General features: G+C 38.9%; 1 protein-coding gene across 1 annotated transcript in view; it reads right to left on the bottom strand.

Annotated features, from left to right (window-relative positions):
* The window catches only part of SOX6 (SRY-box 6), a 208377-nt gene that overhangs the window by 18122 nt on the left and 168712 nt on the right, over positions 1 to 21543 (bottom strand). The window contains exon 12 of the mRNA XM_026041109.1: positions 6987 to 7095. Coding sequence (XP_025896894.1) covers positions 6987 to 7095 — 109 coding nt within the window. The remainder of the gene's footprint in view (positions 1 to 6986; positions 7096 to 21543) is intronic.

Genomic DNA, 21543 nt, shown 5'->3' with positions numbered 1-21543 from the left:
AAGAAGCATCTAAACGTGGTTTGTGGAAGGCCACTGATTTTAAAAATGGCATGAGAAATTTACAAAATTCACAAATTTCAAAACTCCCCCAAATTATGACCATATATCAGCATATCAATGCCAATACTAATGAAATGCAGAAAACTCTGCCAAAAGGTTTTAACATGTATCTTTGGCTTGCTGTTTTAATGTTACATTTCTCGAGTTCTCTCTACAATTGAATGTGACACGTTCTAGCAAATTCTAGCAATTCCGTGTATCAAAATAACTAATTCTCTTCCATCCAGTGTTTGCTGTTCTCACTTGTCGTATCACATCCGTAATTAGATGGCAAGGACCTATGGCCAGGATATGTGTACGTATACGCTATTTTTTTTTGTCTATCACATTGGTGAGGCGGGATGTTAGAATAATTAATAATATAATTAGTAAACGATACATCGTGAAGAGAGAGAAGTAAAAGCAAAGTGAGAATAAGAGTTCTATGAGAAATAGAAAATGTTGGAAAAACATTTAAGGCTAATTTTTCAGACGTGCTGCACCTGCCTGTTTGGGATTTGAGAGTTGCATCRGGAAGCTGTTTGTACAAATGGGTCATGTGAATGTCCAAATACATTCTTGCATTCACCTAGTTTGGCTTTAGAATGGAGGTTTTGCCATGTAACAGAGGCTTATAGAAAAAAACTTACATATTACCCTTATAGTAATACTGCCCTTACAGTGTAACTACAGCTGCCCAAATGAAGCGTATTATTTCATATTGGCAGAAGCTGTGACAACACTGTAATGATTGCAACATTTTGAACTACTGATTCTGTAAATTTAAGTCAAAGGAAAAATGAAGAAAAGACAGACTCCTTGCTAGTGAAGTTCTACACTAAAGGCTTGCTTAGACACTCAGCATGGCCGTGTGGAAGGAAGGCAGATGTTTTAAAACACTTTTCCACTGCTGGAATGCTGAGGCTTCTGAAGCAGAAAATGGTGTGCAGCACAAATTTAAAACAACAGAAAGTTGTACAGACAAGGAGACTTGACTGAACTCTGTGAAATGCTCGCATTTTGCTGGATATATGATGCTTCTTTTCCTGTTGTATTGATATTTCCACCTCCACGTTGGGGCTCAGAGAGCAAGGTTCCCCCCTCCTCAATGTAGCCGGATCCAAGAGTGGCTTCCCTGCAGCTGAGATTCCCGGTGCCTGCAAGTTTTGCACTGCCTATCTGAGGCAGTTTCTGATTCCTTTTGCAATGTGGGAGCAACAAAGACACAGGCAGAGGTGAGAATCAGGACCACAGGGTGTTTCACACCACTCGCTATGGCATATGCACTTTAGACGATGAAAAATGTTTTAAAGCACTGAAAGACTGACTATATTTAATATTTCACTTCCTCCACTTAAAATCAGCTAAGCAAAATAACTGATACTTTCAGATCTGTGACAATTTTCTCGTGGTCAGAGAATTTCTGTTTAAAACTGCAGCCTATAGTTACTTCTTACATCCTTTTTCTAAATTCCTGAGAATAATGGCTTACTATATAATGGAAACTGTGACAAGACCTTAACTGTAACTGTGCTAATGGACAGTCCTATATAAAACTCCAGGCATTGTAATGGTTGCACAACATTAGAAATTCCACTGTTATCATCTTTATTAAAATAAAAATACTATTCAAAATAATCAAATACTGTAAAACAGAAACAGCAAATGAGAAAGCCTTATGAGAAAGTAGTAGGAAAAAAATGCCATAAGACAGTTGAAAGGTAACACTTGTGGAGGACAGTCAGATTTATTTTTCTGAAAGAGACACCCATAGTGTATGTTAAATATTAGTGTCTGGAAAGGAGCCGATTTCAATGAAATGAGAAATCAGTCCATTCACCCCCAGCTCAGATTTTTCAATACTTCAAGTGGGAGTTCCCCCGTAAAATTTTATGGGGATGCTGGCAACAACCAGATTCATAAAGCTGTTGCTATCAGGAAAGTGATGAGACAGTCCTTACAGAGAGAAGATCTTATTTCTATTCCATTTGCAGACACTGAATTACTCCACAACAGACAAGATCAAGTTGAGGCCCTGAATCTCATCCAACACAAGTGAAATAAAGTGCCTAAGCACTTTATCCCAAATTCCTGATCTGTTATGTGTTATTCTGAACAATTTAAGCATATCATTCAAGTTTCAGACACAATCAAGTAGAAGCTTACATGTTAAAAATGGCAACCATGCTTAATGAAGGCCATGTCTGAGGATCTGATCTAATTAACTAAGATATTAAGAAGCTATTTCGTCTTCAAATAATGAAGATACACTTACAGGAATTTTGCTCATCATGGGCCGGTAACAAGAATTCAGGGGAATAAAAAACCCAGTGTTTGAGCTTTCTGTATTCTCTCTGGAAACACTTCTTTGTTTTCAGACAGCTTTCACTGCTTTCTGATTTTCATCTTTCCCTTCTCAACTGCCATAGCAACTATTACAAATATTTACGTGCGACAAATACTGGCACAGAGCGGCATTCTTTCCTCTAGTATTTCTGAAGCACTGTCACCAAAGCAGATGATGCTTTGTCATGCATGGACTACCTGCTGTTTACACCTCTGCAGAGCAGGTGTTAAACAAGTTACCTCACAGGTCTGGGCAGYGTTGGCAGCCTGCCAAGACTGATCTGCTCACAAAAATCGGCTTTCCTTTTGCTTACCTCTCTCGCTGGCCAAAGTCGACCTTTGCGAGAGTTACAAAAGAATTGTGTCACTCTTTACTATAAGCAGTTATTCGCTACTGGGCATTGTTTTCTGCAAATACCAGCATTTTGAAGCTTTTAGTACATGGTAGAAGAACTCCTTTAAGAAAGAGTTGATCTGGTGTTGCTTAAGGGATGTGCAAAACTGAGGTTCTTGTCATGAAGACTGCTCTGTCGTCGGGGAGCCAGAAAGTGAAGCTTTGATAGACGGACAAGTTCTTGGAGCTAGACAAGGTGGCAATTCCTTTCCCCCTCCTTGGTAAGCCTTTTGCTCCCTCTGTTATGCCTTCTCTTCACATTTCTCCCCAGGCAGGGMAGGGAAGGAGCTCCTACACTTCCAAGGAGGTGCACAAACTCCCTTTCCTACCCCGCTTAGGTCATTCCTCTCCCTCACCTATGTATCTGCTATTCCGCTTTCACTGCTGCTGCTGCCTCCACTCATCTGTTCYGCAGGCTTTGGAAATCCACTCTGTGACGAAGCCTCACACCATTTCTTTCTTTCTCTCTCTACCAGGCAACTTCCCCTGCTACTGGGCAGGCAGAATCCCTCACTGTGCTGCAAAACACATTGCAGTGTGGCTTGCCCAAGTCAAATACGAACAGGAAGTGCTCATTTTACAGACGTGAAAAGACAGCCTGTTGTAAATGCTGCAGCACTGAGCAATGACTTTCTGTGTTGGTCAGCAAACCCACCACGTGAAATACTGCAGAACCTGGTCCTTACGCTTGCTATTGAAAAGTTACACATCCTTTTAAAAGCCAATATGAGTTTGTGCTCCTGTACCCCTACTCAGATCCCAAATCTGGTCCATCCTCAAAACCATGTGCAGCTGAAAGGGCACTAACAAGCCCCAGCTAAGTGCCYCCAGACCAACATCAGCGGCCATGAAGCTCCCAGGCCCAAAGGCCTGTACCCGGCCTGCTTCAAGCAACGGCTGAAATCTTGAAATGTCTTCATCAAACAGATAAGGCTTGAAGCTTCATCAGCTTAAATAGTGCTTGGTACATAGAAAAAGGTAACGTTTAAACCAGGACATTTACAAATTAAATTAAAAGACAACTGAATGAAAGGCAACTAAGCCAAAAGCAGGACACAGGCACTAAGTCAAATCCATGTCAGAAAATGTTCAGTACCAGTCACAGGTCAAGGCCTCCTAGCTCCGGGTCACTGACTGACTCCTCATTCAGGCTCATAGCACAAGTATTGGAAGGCTCGGAAAAATAACAGCTTAATGCATACACAATAAACATATGTCTTGCTCCTTATTATGGAGCTTCTAGAGAGGAAGCTTCGTGGAGCTTCTAGGGAGAGTCCAGTGGAGAGAGAAAAGGATGATTAAGGGACTGGAGCATCTCTCGTATGAGGAGACACTGAGTGAGTTGAGCCAGTTTAGCTTGGAGAAGAGAAGGCTGAGAGGGGATCTGATTAACATGTATAAGTTCATGAACGGAGACTGTAGGGAGGAAGGGGCCAAGATCTTCGCAGTGGTGGCCAGTGACAGGACAAGGGGAAATGGGTATAAGTTGAAACACAGGAAGTTCCATCTCCAGGTGAGGGAGAACTTCTTTACAGYGAGGGTGACAGAGCCCTGGAACAGGCTGCCCAGGGAGGCTGTGGAGTCTCCTTCTCTGGAGGTCTTCAAAACCCGCCTGGATGCCGCCCTGTGTCACATACTGTAGGTGTCCCTGCTCGAGAAGGGGGGTTGGACTAGATGGACTAGAGGTCCCTTCCAACCTTAAACATTCTGTGTGATTCTGTGCAATTATTTTAAATTCTTTTTATCTAAACTGGTTGGAATGTGCCTATTCACAGCACTGTGGACCACGCTTCCCAAACACTGGCAGATTTAATACCAAAGGAAGAAGAAGCAAGTGCTAAACTCAAAATTTACAGAAGCATGGAAACTACCACATGTCACAGGGAACCGCCCCCATCACCACCAMCAACAAAAACACATCAAAATAGGACTCTGTTTTGGGTATGGTGTCCCAAACGGCAAACCACAAGGTTCTCTAGCCCCTGATTATAATATATAAGCATAATACCTGAACACTGAACTAATGGTTAGCACTAATATGCTGCTTTCATCCCTTTCTCCGTATTTGCTGTATAGCACCAAAATTATCTTCACAATTGATTTAATCTTTCACATGGGAAAACGGATTGTTTCTCTTTTACAAAGTCACACAGTGAGACAGTGGCAAAGAAGCCCAGGATCCAATCAAGAAAATTTTAACAGAYGCAAATCTTTGTCTTAAAGATCTCCAGTCAGATGACAGTTATATGTAACCCAAGCTTTGAATATCACTTCATCTGTTAGGCCAACTCTGAAAGCACACCTAGCTACCAGTAGGCTTAAAAAAGAAGTTTCACACACTGGGTAGGGACAATTATGTTTTAAAAGTCATTTGTTACAATAATAATAGCAATAATAATAATAATAATAATAMWWYAWWAAAAAAAAAAAAAAACCTTGAACTTCGGAGACTGTGACAGAGCTAGGGAACCAGGAGCACTTCCCAGATCCAGCCCATTTTGGCACATGCACCAAATGCCATCAGCACATATAAAATGCAAACTTAGAAAGATCTATGATGGCTTCATGGCAATTAGGAACAAGTGTTAATATTTCTGAAGACTAACACAGCCTATTGCCTGGTATAGCATATCAGAGGCCACAGTTCAATTGTTGACATTTCAGCCACAATGTTTTCAATGGGCTTGCAGCCTAAGACATGCCTTGCTAGAAGTGTCATCTCCCAGAGARCTTGCCAAAGGCAAGGGATGAAACTTGGGTGATATTTTAGTATCTTTGATAAAGCCAGCTARTAACTATCTAAGTTCACCTTGTCTGCAACTAGAAGGACAAATAAGTCAGTCAGTTCTGGACTCCTGCCAATGCTTTTCTTCTCAGATCAGCAGAGGGATTCATCCAGCACTTCTTTTCCAGAGACRTCTCTTGGCTGCTAAACCAAGTCTGGAAATTTGAATCCATTCATGAACTCAGATTTCCCATGCGGCAAAACACCATGCCTCAAACTGCCCCACTAGCTCTAGGAAGCCATGTACATTGTCCTTAAACTGGCACACATCACCACAGCTTAGGTTACATATGGCAAAGTTTTGTCTGTACTATCCAGTAACAGGAGCGGTTGTCAGTTCCACGAGGTGTATCAGGACACTATATTAAGGACTTCAGAAAGAGAAAGCTTAAACTGAAGGAAATGAGCTAAACCAAAAAAATCTACAGGGAATTTATGTCATAGGAACCACTAGCAGTTCATCTGTAAGTACGTATTTATGTGTTACAACATTTCATCCCTATTAAAAAAAAATCCTTTAATATGTTAAAATATGAGATGTTGTCACACACTTCTGAAAGTCCATGTACCTCTCAACTCCTTTTTTTTCCCCAAAAAATAATTTGCAAAACATCTACATGTTATATCTTAATTATCTTCCATTCATTATTTTTCTGTTTAGAAAAGAAATAGAAGAAGTAAACATTGTATAATATTCTATCTGAATAGGCTATTAAACTTAGTAGAGTGACTGCTAGGGAGGGCTACATCTTRTTTTCTGATTTGTCATGGGGAAAGAACACAGCAGTAGTGTGCACTTCCAGAGCACACACAGTAACCCTGCTAAAGACTGTGCTCAAAATACTCATTTATTGCTGTGGGTTGCCACTGTATGACTGTTACATACAATTCTCACTGAAATCAGGGAAAATGAAGAAATTTTAATACAATTTTTTCTATTGTCATTTATCAGCTGCCCGTCAGTAAAATAGTGTTTGTGATGTCTTAAATAGCTTGTGAATGTGATGGTGAAAAACCTTCCCAAAGAGCTCTAACTTTCTACAGAGTTGCTAAATCCTTAAGAACTACATACGTGAAATTAGATATATGCATGTACTGCTCTGCTGAAATATTTTTCCCAGTTTATCTGACCCTTTTATTAAAAATACAAAATGTAAACTGTTAATTGCTATTTGCTAAGGAAAAAAAAAAAAGAAAAACAGTTGTGTTTCAGGAGGTCTTAGATAATATATGCATGAGACTCATGAGACTTTCACTTATTCATCCATTCCTATGGATGTATTATCATCTCATATAAGCACATAAAAGGGGGCTGACATTGCCCCCTGGGATGCAAGCTCTTCAGGACCTATGACACTGACCGCAGTCACAATCATTCCGTGCAGTTATGTTCAGCAACACATGGTCAAAACTGCAACTCACCTTCTGCATCTTCCGGCCTTGTAAGATCAATGACACCAGGGCCCAGTTTTCCATCTTCGCTGGGTTTCCCTGTTAACTGCGGGCCTAAATTTTCAAACCTTGATCTTTCCTGGAAAAGAACAGAAGTATTCTTAATGCTTCACATAATTTTAACGACGTGCCTATGCATGTATGTATGCACAGATACATGCCTTATTTTTTAAATCTGAACAGCCAAAATGAGTATATTTAATTAGAAATTTAACTAGGACAAAGTTTCACAGGTTCTGAGCATTCACATTCATGAAAATCAGTTTTTAATGTGAAAACATACACAGAAACTCTGAAATTATTTAGATCTGAACCTCCATAATGCATAAGTGATTGTACATGCAAACAAGAAACACTCTTGGCAGGAAAACAGTGCTGATCTATGCTGCTCACTGTCTTTCCACTAAATTTTCTAACTTAAACTGGGAAAAAAAATCTTTTGGGAAACATGAAAATTCAAAAGTTGAAAAAAGAGTTGGTATACCGCTAATTTAATGGAAATGCACTTTTCCCCATCATGAGATTCAGCTTTGCATTTGTATCTCTGAGAAAATATGAGTCTGAATTTTATGCAAGACATTTTCAAAGGAAAATGTTTGAAAGAAGGAATACTGGTACTATTATTTTGTCTGGGAATTCATATCTTACCTCAGTGGAAAGGGAACCTCTATGTAATGAAAGTAAAGGAAAAGCAAAAAGGAAAAGCAAAAAGAAAAAAAAAAAAGAGAGCAAGTGTATACTCCTAGAAAAACATATTGCTTTTGAGATTTGAATACCAGCATGGGAAAGTTGGAACCGGAAAGGGGAAACTGAAGTGTATTTCACGTGTTAACCCAATTCTTCAATCAACTTCTGGACGAGGGCACCACAGTTGACAGTGTAACACTGTCTCACAATAGTAGTCTCTGTAGTACTCTGTATCAGTAGCTAAGCATTCAATGGTTATCATTAATTTAGCGTTCTCATTTGAAAGAACATAACATGTTTTCCCTCTTGCCTTGTTGTTACCTCTTCAGACTAAACTTGGCATTATGTTGTACTTGTGAATGAATAAAACCTTGTTGTTCATTACTATGAAACAATATTAAATGTCATGTCAGCTTGAATTTACAGACATGAAATACCAGCTTTCAGCTCTACGAACAGTTTCTCCATGTTATACTTAATGCATTATGCAGAAGAAGAGTGCTGATTGCTGTTCAGCCTATTGTTCAATGACCTAGTTCTGTACTGAGCATGCTAGTAGTAAGAAGAAAGGATTACAAGTTTGCCTCCTGCAAGATGTTAAGAACTTGGAAATGTTCTTAAGGACCAAACATGCTTGATGGCCTTGGCTCCTCACCTGCTCCACCTCAGAATGTTTTGGCTTTCTAATCTGATTACTTTTAGATTGTCACTGTATTTCAGTGAGGAAACCCCATGAGTCAAACCATTCAGGATTTTTTATTGATTTCCCCAAACATGGATCTTTTTCTTTTCCTTTTTYTCTTTTTTTCTGTTTTTATTTTTGATTTGAAGAGGAAGAAAAGGAAGCACAGAACTGACRCCGGATTTGCTACAACATGCAACTTAGGCATTTCAGGTACTAATTGTATCTCTAAAACTTTCTCAGAATCTTCCAGTCATCTAACAAAAGAACTCTGCATTTTCTATTTGGTTAACTTTTTTTTTTTAATTGTATTCTAAGAAATCTGTGGTCGATAAGGAACTTAAATATACACAGAAATTCATGTGAAAAGAAAGAGTTACAAATAAAATGTGACTGCAGAAAAGCACAATAAAATTAGAGGCCTAATACTGTACTGAAAGCTTTTRTGCAATGTAACAACACACCTGAATCATCTGTTCTACTGGCAGACAGAATATAAAATAAGTTTGTCAAGGATTCTGCGTTCCACTGCAAAGGATTGATTTGCAGTTGAGATACAAACAAAGATCACTACTAAGAAAACAGCTTTTGGCACATATATTGTCTCTTCCAAAATATCAGCACTAAAAGCTTTTTCTTAAGGATGTTAGCACAGCACCTGCAATATTCTTGGAAGAACAGTCTTTAAGTGTGGCTTAGAAAGAGACATCCTTTCTGCTATAAAAATCAACAGACTCTGCTACATATCAATATGCACATTTGAAATATCTTTCTAGTCATTCATTCTCTTTGATTTTACCAGAAAAAAATCTGTTAAAGAAGRAGGAAAAAAAAAAAGAAAGTTTCTCAAAGAATATCAATATTTTGACATGGAAGGAGAAAAGGGAAAATTACATGATAAGGTTTAGGAACAGTAAAATGAAAGCACTTATGCCATAAAAATACCTGCTCTTGCCMAACAAAGAAAATGTACTCGTGGTTATTCAATAACTCACTCCTCCTAATTTATAAAACCTTGAAAAAACTAACTGTATTTAAATCTTTGAAAGGCTTTTTAAGAAATTTCTTTGCTTCATTTTTTACTGAAAATAATCTTCACAGTGTTTGTAAAAAAAATTCAATATTGGTATAAGGATTAGACAATTTCAAAAGAAATGTAAAAAAATGATCCTCAATGCTAAGGATCTTTCTATCTAGTAGAGGTCTTTAAAATTCATCAGAATGTAGCAAATTCATATGTAATTTATTATTAGAGAGGAAACTTGTCCCATTAGGCTCTAATCCTTACCATTTTATAGGATTTGTCTTTACTCCCCTGCCTTGAGTTCATCCTAAAGCAATTAGTTGTTCAAATTAATATTCCTTTAATATTATACCTTTTCCCTAATACAAACAACAGACACACCATCATTAAAAGTAAATGCCTATACTTAGATACACTAACAAATACGTTTCCTACACACGCATTGCATTTGCACACATGTACACAGACTCGTACACTGCTACCTCCCGGACCTGCAGCCCTAGGAACTCAGACTATTTAACACTTCCTCAGAGCTGTTTTGGCGAGTGCGCAATTAAGTGCATCTCTACCGACACTGCTGGTGTTTTGCTTCCTATCTGAAAGTCCTCTGGATGCAGACTGTGAGCTACTTCTCRCAGTGGCTCAGCACCCGACGCTGTGCAGGCGCAGCCAGCTTCCCCATGCAAACAGCAGAGAAAGGGCTCAGAGCGGGGCGCTGACAACCTCCTCTCCTCCGACTAGACCAACACGGTCAGTGAGAGGCTGCGCGCACCGAAACCACTAAGCTCTCCCGGCACAGTGCAGATCCTTTGTGCTTCTGCAATTAATACAGCCCTTCTTTAAAATCAAAAGAATAAAAAAAGTCTTGTTTACAGCCAAATATTAATTTTCCATTCTGTGATATGATTAGGCACTTATTTATGCGTTGTCAGTCACAAACATGCAGAAAACGTAAAAGTTATTGAAAAAATTAAAGTCTGCTCCACTGTCTTGCAGGACTGTTGGTTCTCTAAGTGCTTTGAAATTATGATGTATGAGGTGGATGTTGCATATTAAATAAAGATATTTAAATTATAAAGCCCCCGTTAGTGAGAGCTGATGAATGTTAAATGTTACGAGCCACAAGGCTGCCGCATCCATCATGTTCACGTACTATCGCAGGCAATGGATGGAGCAGCCCCAGCGATGACAGATAGACTGCCACATAGTTATCCTTTATTTGCAGAGTCGCCAAGCAAGCCCATCAACCTCTGGGCTTTTTTCTTTCTTTTTTTTCCCCTTTTTTCCTTTTCTTTTTTTAAAGAAAAAAAAGAATTAAATAAGCAACTTTTTCTTCATATTCTTGCCAAACATATCAATTCTTTTTTAATGTGCAGAAGGCAAAAGCATGATTTAGTAAAGTGAGGAGAAAAGGCAAAGGAAGCAGGAGCCCTTTCTTCTGGAAAAGCTGCAAACTTCAAATGCCTAGAAACAAATATTAAATTGTGATCTTGTGAGAGAACAGCAATGAAAACAGTAAGCGCACAATAATGGCTTTTCTCTGCACTTAGATAAAAGCTGAATTTTTGATGTGCACAGTATATTTTCATAAAATTTTATATACTATGTTTTATACACTTATTGGCTATTCCATAATAATGTGTGTGCTAACAGTAAAATTGCTCTTAAATTTATGTGTGTTATTTATATGTTCCCACGTAACAATGCTTTTTGTTGTAAAAAATATTCTGTTTATTAATGTAACTTTACAACCACTGCATCTAAGATCCGTGGTAAATTAATGACGTTTTTATTATTTTATAGTGTCATTAAATTTTTACTGATCACTCCATCAAACAGAAGCAATAAAGGCCATAATGCAAACTGGGACACTTAGATCAGGGGAGCAGGAAGGCATTCCATATAGTCTGAAGTAAACGGCTTGCTATAAATGATATTTATACCATCTTTAAGGATGTGAGAATACTTGGACAAGTTTGGCAAAACTGTTTCTGTAGTGCAGTGGATTGTGTACTTAAATAACAGTTTACTTGCCAGCAGGACGATTTTTTTTCAAACCATATGCGAGAAGATGACTGATTGCATCCATCTCTTGAAAAATAATATACAAAATGTAATAATACGCTGGGCACCCCTCCCTTCTGGATTACCAACACTGATCCGACTATACCCATGCCTCAAATTATTTCAACATGCTTGCTTTTTCCACATCTGAAATGTATGCTTAGACTGAAATGGAAAATGGCATGCTCACTGATCGTTGTGTGAAAGATTAAAAAAAAATATATTTATATATATATATACATATTTTACAAACAAATACATTTTATTTAAGTAGACATGTTTGGACAATGATGTAATACCTTTTCTTTCAGTAGTCTATCTTGGAAGCAGTTACCAACATTCATTTTAAAGAGTCAGTTTCTCGAAACTGAGTTCCTATGGGTCATGCACAGAAGCCACAGCACATATGTCTGAAGGGATATTATTTCTTTTGAGGACAGTATTTTAGCCTGTATGACTGCAAACAAGTATCATGTGTTGTCTTTATGTATAAAATAATTTCAATCGAATTATTCCCTAATAAATGTTCTAGTGCCTTATTTGTAAATGTGACCTATTCTGTTTACCTACTGTGGGCAGGAAACAACAAGCAGAAAAATTCCTATATTCAAAACTACAAAAGGATATTTTAAGCAAGACATGAAGAAAAATCTTCACAAAGAGAACCACAAGACCTTTCTTTATCCTCGAAAGTGAAGATAAAAATGTCCCAAACTTTTCACCTCCTACTTTTTAACAGCTGGGACTGAAAAGTTTAATTATCCTTTGCTTAGAATCTTTTGCAACATCTTGGCACAGCAAGGATAATTACAAATTGACTTTCAGCCTTATCTGGGGATATTTTAGTTATTATGGGTGGGAAGTTTAAACATTAACCTTATTACAACAATGTCAATCATTCTCCTGGTGTGCAGGCATGCAACTGCTGGAATTCTTTGGATGGCAAAGTAGATAAACACAATAGCCGCATTATCGCTACAATGAAAAGAAAAGCAGCCTCACAGAAAGGCTCTTCCCTTTGCAGAGTGTCATGGTGAGGATCTAGAACTTGTTTTCAACATGAGAACAGTAGGAGTTGCTGTAAGAAACCTAACAGATTAAATTAGCAGAGTAGGTAAATTTATTATAGAAATACAGATATTTTAAAATATTGCACCATATAAAGCATATCTTTTCAACTACTGTTTTTCAGACTAGATAAGTGAATGATATATGCCAATTTCTGAGAGAGTCCCAGAGCAAAGAGCCTGATGGAAAACACTGAGAGAGATAGAAGCCACCAGGTCTCCTTTTAAATACATTGTTCTGTCTTCTAGCATAACTGAAAAGTSGGAGATGAAAAACAGTTACGAGGAAATGTACCCTAACATTACTTTGACTGGCACGTCTCAGCTGCTTTCCATGTGACAGCCTGACATGTGCAGGACCATCATGGGCAGAAAATACTCCGAAGTTGTTGACTACCAGCATCTCAAGGCACTGTCAGGATACGAGGCTTTCTTATTTAAGACCTAGGCCCTGAAGTCAAACGTGACTATCTTGATTTTGCCAAGATGTAAAGTGTCCAGAAAGAAGTTTGCAAACAGGAGTGCTATACGCTAAATACTCATCAGATAAATAAATATAGACACAGACTGTCCTCTTTTCAATATCTTTTTTTTTTTTTTTTAGCTAATTATTTTGGAACTCTGAAGGCTCAGATGACTCTGAGCTCTGGTTCAGAGAGGAGTAGCCACCCAGAGCTCTGGACACAAATAAGATGCATTTAGACCAATCCCCTGACTACTGGTAGCACTTGGCACATCCTAATAATGTTACCAGATTTCAGTAGATTGCCTTCAAAAATAACAGTGTATAGATTTAAAACATATTTTTGGAGACAAAGAGAAGAGATAGCAAATCTTTCCACCTAAGTAGTCTTGTATGTCCCTACACATAAATTTTTGACATACCCTTAACTATTGCTGCATTTGCAGGCACTCTTAAGCTATGGATCTGACCCGGTTAGATTACTTTCAACGGGATTACTGTGCTTACTGAGCCCCCTTAACCAAATGCTTTATGTCTTTTGTTCATATGGTTTTAATATGGTTTTAACCAATTGCAAGGTTATTTATAAGTTTGCAACTCCCCAGTAGTTAGAGTTATGAAGCGTTCAGACTTAAGCATATCCAGTTGTGTGGTAACCCAACTACTGCTTTCATGCGGTTTCCAACTTTTTATGCATGCACAAAGGCATGATGCATGGCAGAACCCAAGAACTTTCACATTAACTCTTTGTTTCAGTGGTGAATTCCTGCAGCAGTCTAACAGTAAGATTACACATTGACCAAAATGTAACAATTTTTTTATTAAAAAAATAAAAAAAGACAAACTGGAATTCTACCTTAGACTGGCAATATGTCACTAGTCCTTGCAAAAACAGAGAGACAATCAATTAAATTAACAGCTAGCAAATGAAAAGCAAACAAAACAGATTACCATTTTAAACTGTGTAATAGGCAGGTGGAATTCACCACAGGTCAGGAAGGATCCAAAGCCTGGGYCATCAATGTTTTTAAAGAGATGGATAATTTTATGACTGTTAATAACATTTGTAGTAAGACATGCTAAGATAATCAAATCTCATGTTCCAGAGTCTAAGATGCGCTAGTGTTGGGGGTCAAAGGGAAAACCCCCCTTTCTCTCTGCTGCTCCCTTTGCTACCCGACCAACATCCACAGATGATTAACTGGGAGCCTCTCTAGAGAGAAAAGTTAATTTTCTTCTGTAACATCAGGTATTGCTCTCTAGGATTTAAGGGAAAATGAGTAAATTATATAAACCCTTGTAACTAGATAGAATCTGAATGTAACCCTTTAAAAAGCACATTTTCTCCTAACTATACATGTATACACATGTATATTTGAGAGACAGACAAAACTAGACACAAATGATAATGGATAGACATTTCTGTTACGAAATAGCAGGGTTGCTTTTCGTATGCCTTTAGCTAACTGGGCAAGTAATGCAGTTATTACTCTTGGACCTTCTGAAGAGTCATTCAAGACTCAATTTATTTAGAAGGTAAATTCATAAGGCCACAGCGAAAACAATTTTTCTTTAACAAACTAGATACTAAAGAGGAATAATAATACACAGCTTGCTATAGTTAGTTGAATTTAGCAGATGTTTGGAACATGTCTGTAAAGGCCTCACTTTCTCCAAGTGTTTAAATAAAATGCATAAATGGAAATGACACAAAAGAATGCAAAAACACCTTTCCAGAATGTAGATTTAATGCCATGATTCTGCACACACATCTCTGCAATTTTTCTGTTTGTGACTGAACTTCACAAAAACCACTGTCATTCATTAGAATCAGGACAGAATTTCAAAGATCAGAACTCTGGTTATGATTCTCAAATCTGTGAATCTCCTTTTCCCTTAATCATTGAGTCAAATATTCCAGGCTGGAAACACAACTTCAGCAAGAAGCCACAGCAATATAACAGGCAGCTAAACTATTCTAGATCCAGCAGAACACAACCTTTTTTTTTTTTTTTTTTTTTTTTTGGAATGGGAAAAGAAATAGGGAAGTAAAAAAGCCACCAATTTCAATTTCACTGTGGTGTTCTGCAAACCTCAACAGCACAAAGCATTTTCAGCTGCCCTCCACACTAGTTGGGGAACAGAGAGATTTAAAAGAAGTTAGAACACACACATGCACAACCCTGGTAAAGCTTCTTCCAAACAAGCTGCTGTCCTTTTACAAATAGTATAGGACACAGGTGCACACAAGCAGACACATGGAGATATGCTGAATTTTAAACTTCCAAAAGCTAAGAAACTCCAAGTTGATGTTCACACAGATACTTAAATACTATAATTTCAAGTGCGCCTTATGACAGGCAAAACATTAAATTCTGGACGTAATGAAACACTACTGGAAATACCATGATAAAAAAGGACTACATGCCAGGGCCTTGGTGTCCAACTGCAGCCATCAGAGTCAGATATTATGCATGGGATCCTGGGGCTATCATCCCTTTTTCTAGGTAAGCAGCGCAGGTCACTTCACATGTGGGCCCATTGCCCAGCCCATTTTTGAAGATACCTGCAGTTGCTTGAATTATTGATGCAAAAAAACCACCTGGGTTTTAAATTCTCATATTCATATTTAGCATTATAAATGCAATCAAGGCATTTAACAAAAACCCACCAAATGCTACTAGGTTCATGTATACGCCTTACCTTGTGCAGCGTGTAAATATATAATTGCATACCATGCATATATAGATTAAGGAGGCTTTTTCTATATGTATCAACCTGATTTTTTCATTTTGCAGCATTTTTAAGTATTCTTTTTCAAGAATGCATTTTTTGATTGCTGCTATTACTCTATTTATGCTCAGGCATTTTTTGTTACGTTCAGAGAGAAAAGAAACATATCACTAAAGAATAAAGCTGGGTGACAATGGAACAATGATAATAACATCATTATGCAGTGTTTTGCCTCTTGTACCCCCCATCACTGCCATGTTTTGCTCTGATTATTTCAGCCTCAGGAAAATGTGCTGCTTACCGTTTATGTCAGGAAGGCAAGATTGTTTGCATGATTACAATAGCAAATATGATGTACATAATGCCTGTGATGATATAGATGTACCCCTCAACTAGCTCCCGTCTTTAATCTTCATTCAACAGAAAAAAAGAAAGCAAGTTGCAGATCTGTGCTGCCTCACACAGGGCTCAGCCTTGTAAGGTGCTGAGCGCTTCTACTTCATTCCAACAGAGCACACGAGCGCATGCAGAGAGAGACTCTGACACTTGATGGGAATACTTACGCCAAGTGTGGATTAATGCACTCTGCTGAAGCAGGGCCAAAGTGTTTAGCTCTTTCAGGGTTAAACTGAATCTGAGAACAAAAACTAAATAACTTTATTTTTTCCCTCAAGATCATAAAGATACTTTTTCCTTCTTCCTGGAAGGAAACTCTTCTCACTTTCAAGCAGAAGTCAGACAAAAGGCACGCTCGCCTGTGAGTCAGGTAGGCTGATGGCCCTTGCTGTGAAGAAGTAGCCTTGTTTAGGAATAAAATACTAGAAAATCAAGGGCACAGTCCTATGAAGATTTATGCACATGGACAAGCTTTGCAGTAAGAATAACCAAGAGGAAGGCAAAGGAATAATTACCAGGCGAGTGAAGTGGCTACAGTTACATAATAGCTATATTACTTATCTTTCTAATACAGTAAGAACTACGTTGCTTAAAAATTGTATTTTTAAAATTTGTACTCCAGCAAAGAATAGCCCAAAGTGAAAGTTTGGCTGTACAAAAAAAAAGTAAGAAACTGATAAAAGAGGATAGATTCTACAGCTGACATTTAAATTCAACCAAATATGTACTTCCTAAGAACCTGGAGAGATTTACCTCTGCAGGAAGGGGTAAATGCAGAAAGTGCATTTTTTTTTTTTTTTCCCCCCATGCACAATCTAGGAAACCTTGCAAGTCAAGCCATCTTAAATGCAAAACGAATACCCACAGGCTAAAAAAACTATGATTTTACTGCTGCAATATACAAAGACAAAACTGCTAGTCATCTATAACTGATGCTACTGGCAAAAATACATTCTTTAGCTTTTCATTTAATGTAAAATGCTTTTGTAAATCTTGCTTTGTTTATACCATGCAAAGCTTGTTTCAAATTTCCCATATAAGATGTCTAATAAAGTACATAGCTCAATGCAACAATGATAATTCTGAAAATGCTTTTATCTTAACAAGGCCCTTTGGATGAGTTACAAAAGCAGTGCTTTCACCCACAGAGTGTATGAATCACGTCCCCCTTAAGATCTATTTTTACCTTGCTTTCAGCATAAGCACAGACTATGTATCTCTTTCCCCATTTAAAAATGAATTCTTTCTCCCCCCTTTTCTATTCTCATCTACTCTAAAAGACATTTATGGAAGAGTTCATGTGACTCAGTGAAGGAAAACCCCAACACCTCATGCCAGTGGAAGGTATTTGCTGCCATGTGGACACATACATTCTGTGAACAAAAGAATCTGCKGTCTCATACCTTCCTTAGTCCTTTGTATACGTGTGTATTTTATAGCTGTGGTCGTATTTTCTAGCTATTCCTTGCAAGAAAGAGAACATTAGTGCCCTGTGGAAGCAATGAATATCTTGGAGCTTTTTACTGTTATGTATGTAGAAATTAACAACAGCTACCACCGCGCAGCAGCAGTATTCAGATCAGCTCAGAAAAGAAGGTATCAGTATCCGCAGAGGCAGAGAGGGGAGAAATTACTACCTTTTGGTCACTGAGAAAGTCAATGATTAAGCTGAGAGCTGAACCTGGGACTTGTGAACATTAGGCCAGTCCACTCACTGCTATGCCACGCTGCCTCAGCTATAAATCTGCTTGATGGATTTTTCCGTCATGGAACATTAAAGGCTCTGCTGTTGTCTAATGAATATGTTTAAAGAAAACAGTACAAACAAAAGCAAGTACAACACGTAAATTATCTGGGAAGCACAGCTTTGATGTGACATTTGGATAAAGGATTTCCTCCTATAGACCTATATACACTTATACATACTCAAAAATATTTCAGCCCATACCACTAGCTGACATGCTGGCATCTATTTGCGTCTGAAAAGGGAACATAATCAGTTTTAGTTGGTTAAGTACAATCTGAGCCAACTTTTATATTGCGACCAAAAGCTTGGCAGCGCAGGACCGGTGGCAAGTAGCAGAAAATTGCTTACAGTGTTATTTGCCAGATTACTTGAATGATTTACATTGGGTTTTCAAGAAAGTTTGGAGTATTAAAAACTTAAGAATTGGATAAGCCTTAGACTGTGGATTTTTGTTCCTAGCTGCAACACGATGCAGAGGAGAGGGTTATGATACAGCATGAACTGACTAAATGAAACATTTTTTTAATATAAACCACCTGAAACATTTAGGAGCAGTTCAGTTTGAAATGTTAAGATATTCTTTTTAATTGAAGATTTGGAGAGCCAATTGATTTAGATTAAATGCTCACCCTTACACATCCACTTATTTTAAGATTCATGTTGACATTGTACTAAATACAGCCATACAGTTTGTATTCCAGATAAATTGATCTGACTACAAGCTTCACTCTTTAGTTCGATTCTTCCTCCAAGATAAATCAATATTTAATATCCCCTGCAACAGCCACTGTAGATAATTTTAAACCTTTCCTCCATTCCATTAGGTTACCTTTAAAAAAATTTCATATGAGCCGTCATAGATATGAGCCTTCTGAAAAACTAGTTTATGAAAAGCAGTCTGAAATTCATTAATTCTTATGGAGGTTTTTTTTTTTTTTTTATCTTGCTGCATTGTGCTGATTTCAAAATCCATCTCTGTTCAGCTAATTCTCCTGCTCAGCTAATTCAACGAATAAATAAGTACCTCCTGTAAACCTGCAACACAGATTTTAAATACGAAGAAAAATATCCTTCCCCAGCTAGCTACACAGGACAGAGGCTGTGCCACGGGTGCGCCCCTCTGCTGCAAACCCAGCCACCCGAAAGGTGCCCCAGCGCAGAAAGACAGCGCAGCCCACGGCCAGGCCCCGGCCCCAGGCTGGAGCAGAGGACGGGCGCAGACCAGGAGCCACGCGCATCCCAGCCTCCCGTTTGAACCCCGGTCCCTGCCGTGTGCTCTTGCCCCCCTCCGCAGCTGCCGCTGTGGCGGAGCAGCTAAGAAACAGGAAAAACATCTCTTCCCCCTCCCTCAAGCCTCTCCTATGGCTACGGGCCCCAGTGGGACTGGAGCCTTTGATATCAGCAGAATGCAAACAGCAAGGCTCAGGTTTGCCTCTTCTCAGGGTTTAGAAACAGAGACATAAGAGGAATTTCAAATGATTATATATTGGGAGAACTGAAAGAGATGATGCCAAAAGGAAGGAAGGACTCTATACTCCGGAGCGATCAGGTTGCATATCCCCCATTCTAACTGTGGAATCTTTATATTCCCATCTGTGCTTTTCCCTTGCTCTTATTCCCTATGGCCAGTTGTGTCCCCTTCAAAGCGCCCTTCCACAGACGCTCCCTGTGCTGCAGCTGCTCTGTCCCGTCCCTTGCCCTCCAAGCAGCTCGTCCCCCACACATGCAGCCCACAGTTCTTGGCTTGGCTTGGTTTAAAGCATGGCCTAAAAGGGTCTGAACCTAAATGAACACCTTCATTACCAACAGAAATATTAAAGAAAAATAAAATGACAGATTACCTCATAGTGGAGTTTTCAATTTTATCTCTTCTCCTTTGCTACCTCCCATCAATTGAAAACATGACAAATCGTCTATTTTTTATGGAAAATGTTCAGTATTCAGCCTAGTTGTGAATTCAATTCAAAGGCAAATTCAGAGACAACAGGAATGCACTTGTATACAGAACATCCTGACTGAACAGCAAAAACATGTGGAAGAATAATATTCACTTTTTTATCATGCAAGATATTAATGGGAATTCTACTGCAGAAATTGTGTGCTTTTTCATTAATTAATGATGCTCACASAACACGAATATGCAGAGGTTCTGCTTTGATAAGCAGCAATCTTTAATAAAGTGCCAAACACACACTAAAGGTAAGAGCAGCACCGGGGGCAAAAGGAGAGGAGAGCCCAGCCGGCAGTCCCTGCACTGCAGGGAAACTTGCCCTTCTCTCAGGAATCGAGAACGAGAGGGACTGCGAGTACCAAATCCTGCTCGGCATCACACTTGGAGTATTCCTAATATCACCAGCACAGTGATCTCAGAACAGCTGGAGAGTGAAAAAGCAACGTGGGTCTTGATTCAGAGGGGCACACGTGCTGAAATCCATCCTCCACACAGCAAATGCTTTACAGCAGGACAGTTTAGAAGGGGTCCTGAAAAGGAAATCTGGGTGCTTCCCCCGCCCCGGCCCCTGCTTTCCTGGATTCCATATGTTCTCATAACAAATACTACCAGGTAGCTACGGAAACATGGTGTGGATGGAGATAAAGGGAAATCACGCGATACACTAACAAAGCAAACAGTACCCTTGCTCGCCTTCCCTTTGAGGATAATTCACATATTTGGTTCAAGTTTCCCATTCTGCAGCTCATTCCATTCGCCTGTCCACAGCAGTGAGCACATAGTGAAAATCTACAGATGGCTTTTGCACTGAATGGGATGAAAATCCCCCACAGCAGGGTGTGCTGCTTCGTGCTGAGGACTGGTGGGTGTCCTAGTCCATTCATTATCATCTACCACCACGCAGAGGCAGAGAAATATTCACCTAAGCATTTTTTTTTCTTGGAAACTGCAGCAATTGCATTAAATTTAATTCAGCCCCTTCCTTACAAAGAGAAAGGAGAAGCAAAACTTGAGAGAAAGGTGTGAATAGGACAACCGCTTTTTTTTGACTTTGTACGTTTTGAGCTGTTTTTTGAAAGGAAACAAGTAGCTGACAAACTTCATAAATAAGATGTTTAGCAGCCATCATGTACTGGGATCTGTAGCGCAATACTAGAGAATAAAAAACAGGATTTATGCAAAGAATAGCACACAGGTAATCCCTTGATAAAGAGGAATCCCTTGGGAGGAAGAGTGCAGCCAGCCAACCTAATCTTATTCATGAGCATTCAAAGAGATTGACTGGCATCAGGCAAGGAACAGAGTTCTGGCAACTGAGTATGTTTTGGCAACCCTTGACAGAACAGGCATTTTTACAGCACATGATGTGTCAGTGACTCACTTTGTGTACTGTTCTAATGCACATCCTCCCCGTGATGGCTCCTATTCGCACTGGCATCTGAAATGTAGCAAAGCGTGTTTCTGTGCTTTAGAAATGGCAGGAAAATAGCATGTAAAAGTAGGATGCACTAAGCAAGAATCAATCAATCAATCAATCTAAAAAGAAAGTTCATGTGAAGAGTAGCCATATAATGAAATTGTCACTTAGCAATTTCACTCTGGGATGCAAAGAAAATGGCAGCGGGAAAAGAATGCATCCACTGCATGTTCCCTCAAGAAGCTTCTAGCAAGGTAGCAAGGAGAGCACACACACAGCTACATAAGCAACACAGG

Source organism: Nothoprocta perdicaria, unplaced genomic scaffold, assembly GCF_003342845.1.
Source record: "Nothoprocta perdicaria isolate Ctin4 unplaced genomic scaffold, notPer1 scaffold_28, whole genome shotgun sequence".
NCBI lineage: Eukaryota > Metazoa > Chordata > Aves > Tinamiformes > Tinamidae > Nothoprocta > Nothoprocta perdicaria.
Note: the sequence above shows the minus strand (reverse complement) of the source record. Positions and strands in the feature narration are given on the sequence as shown.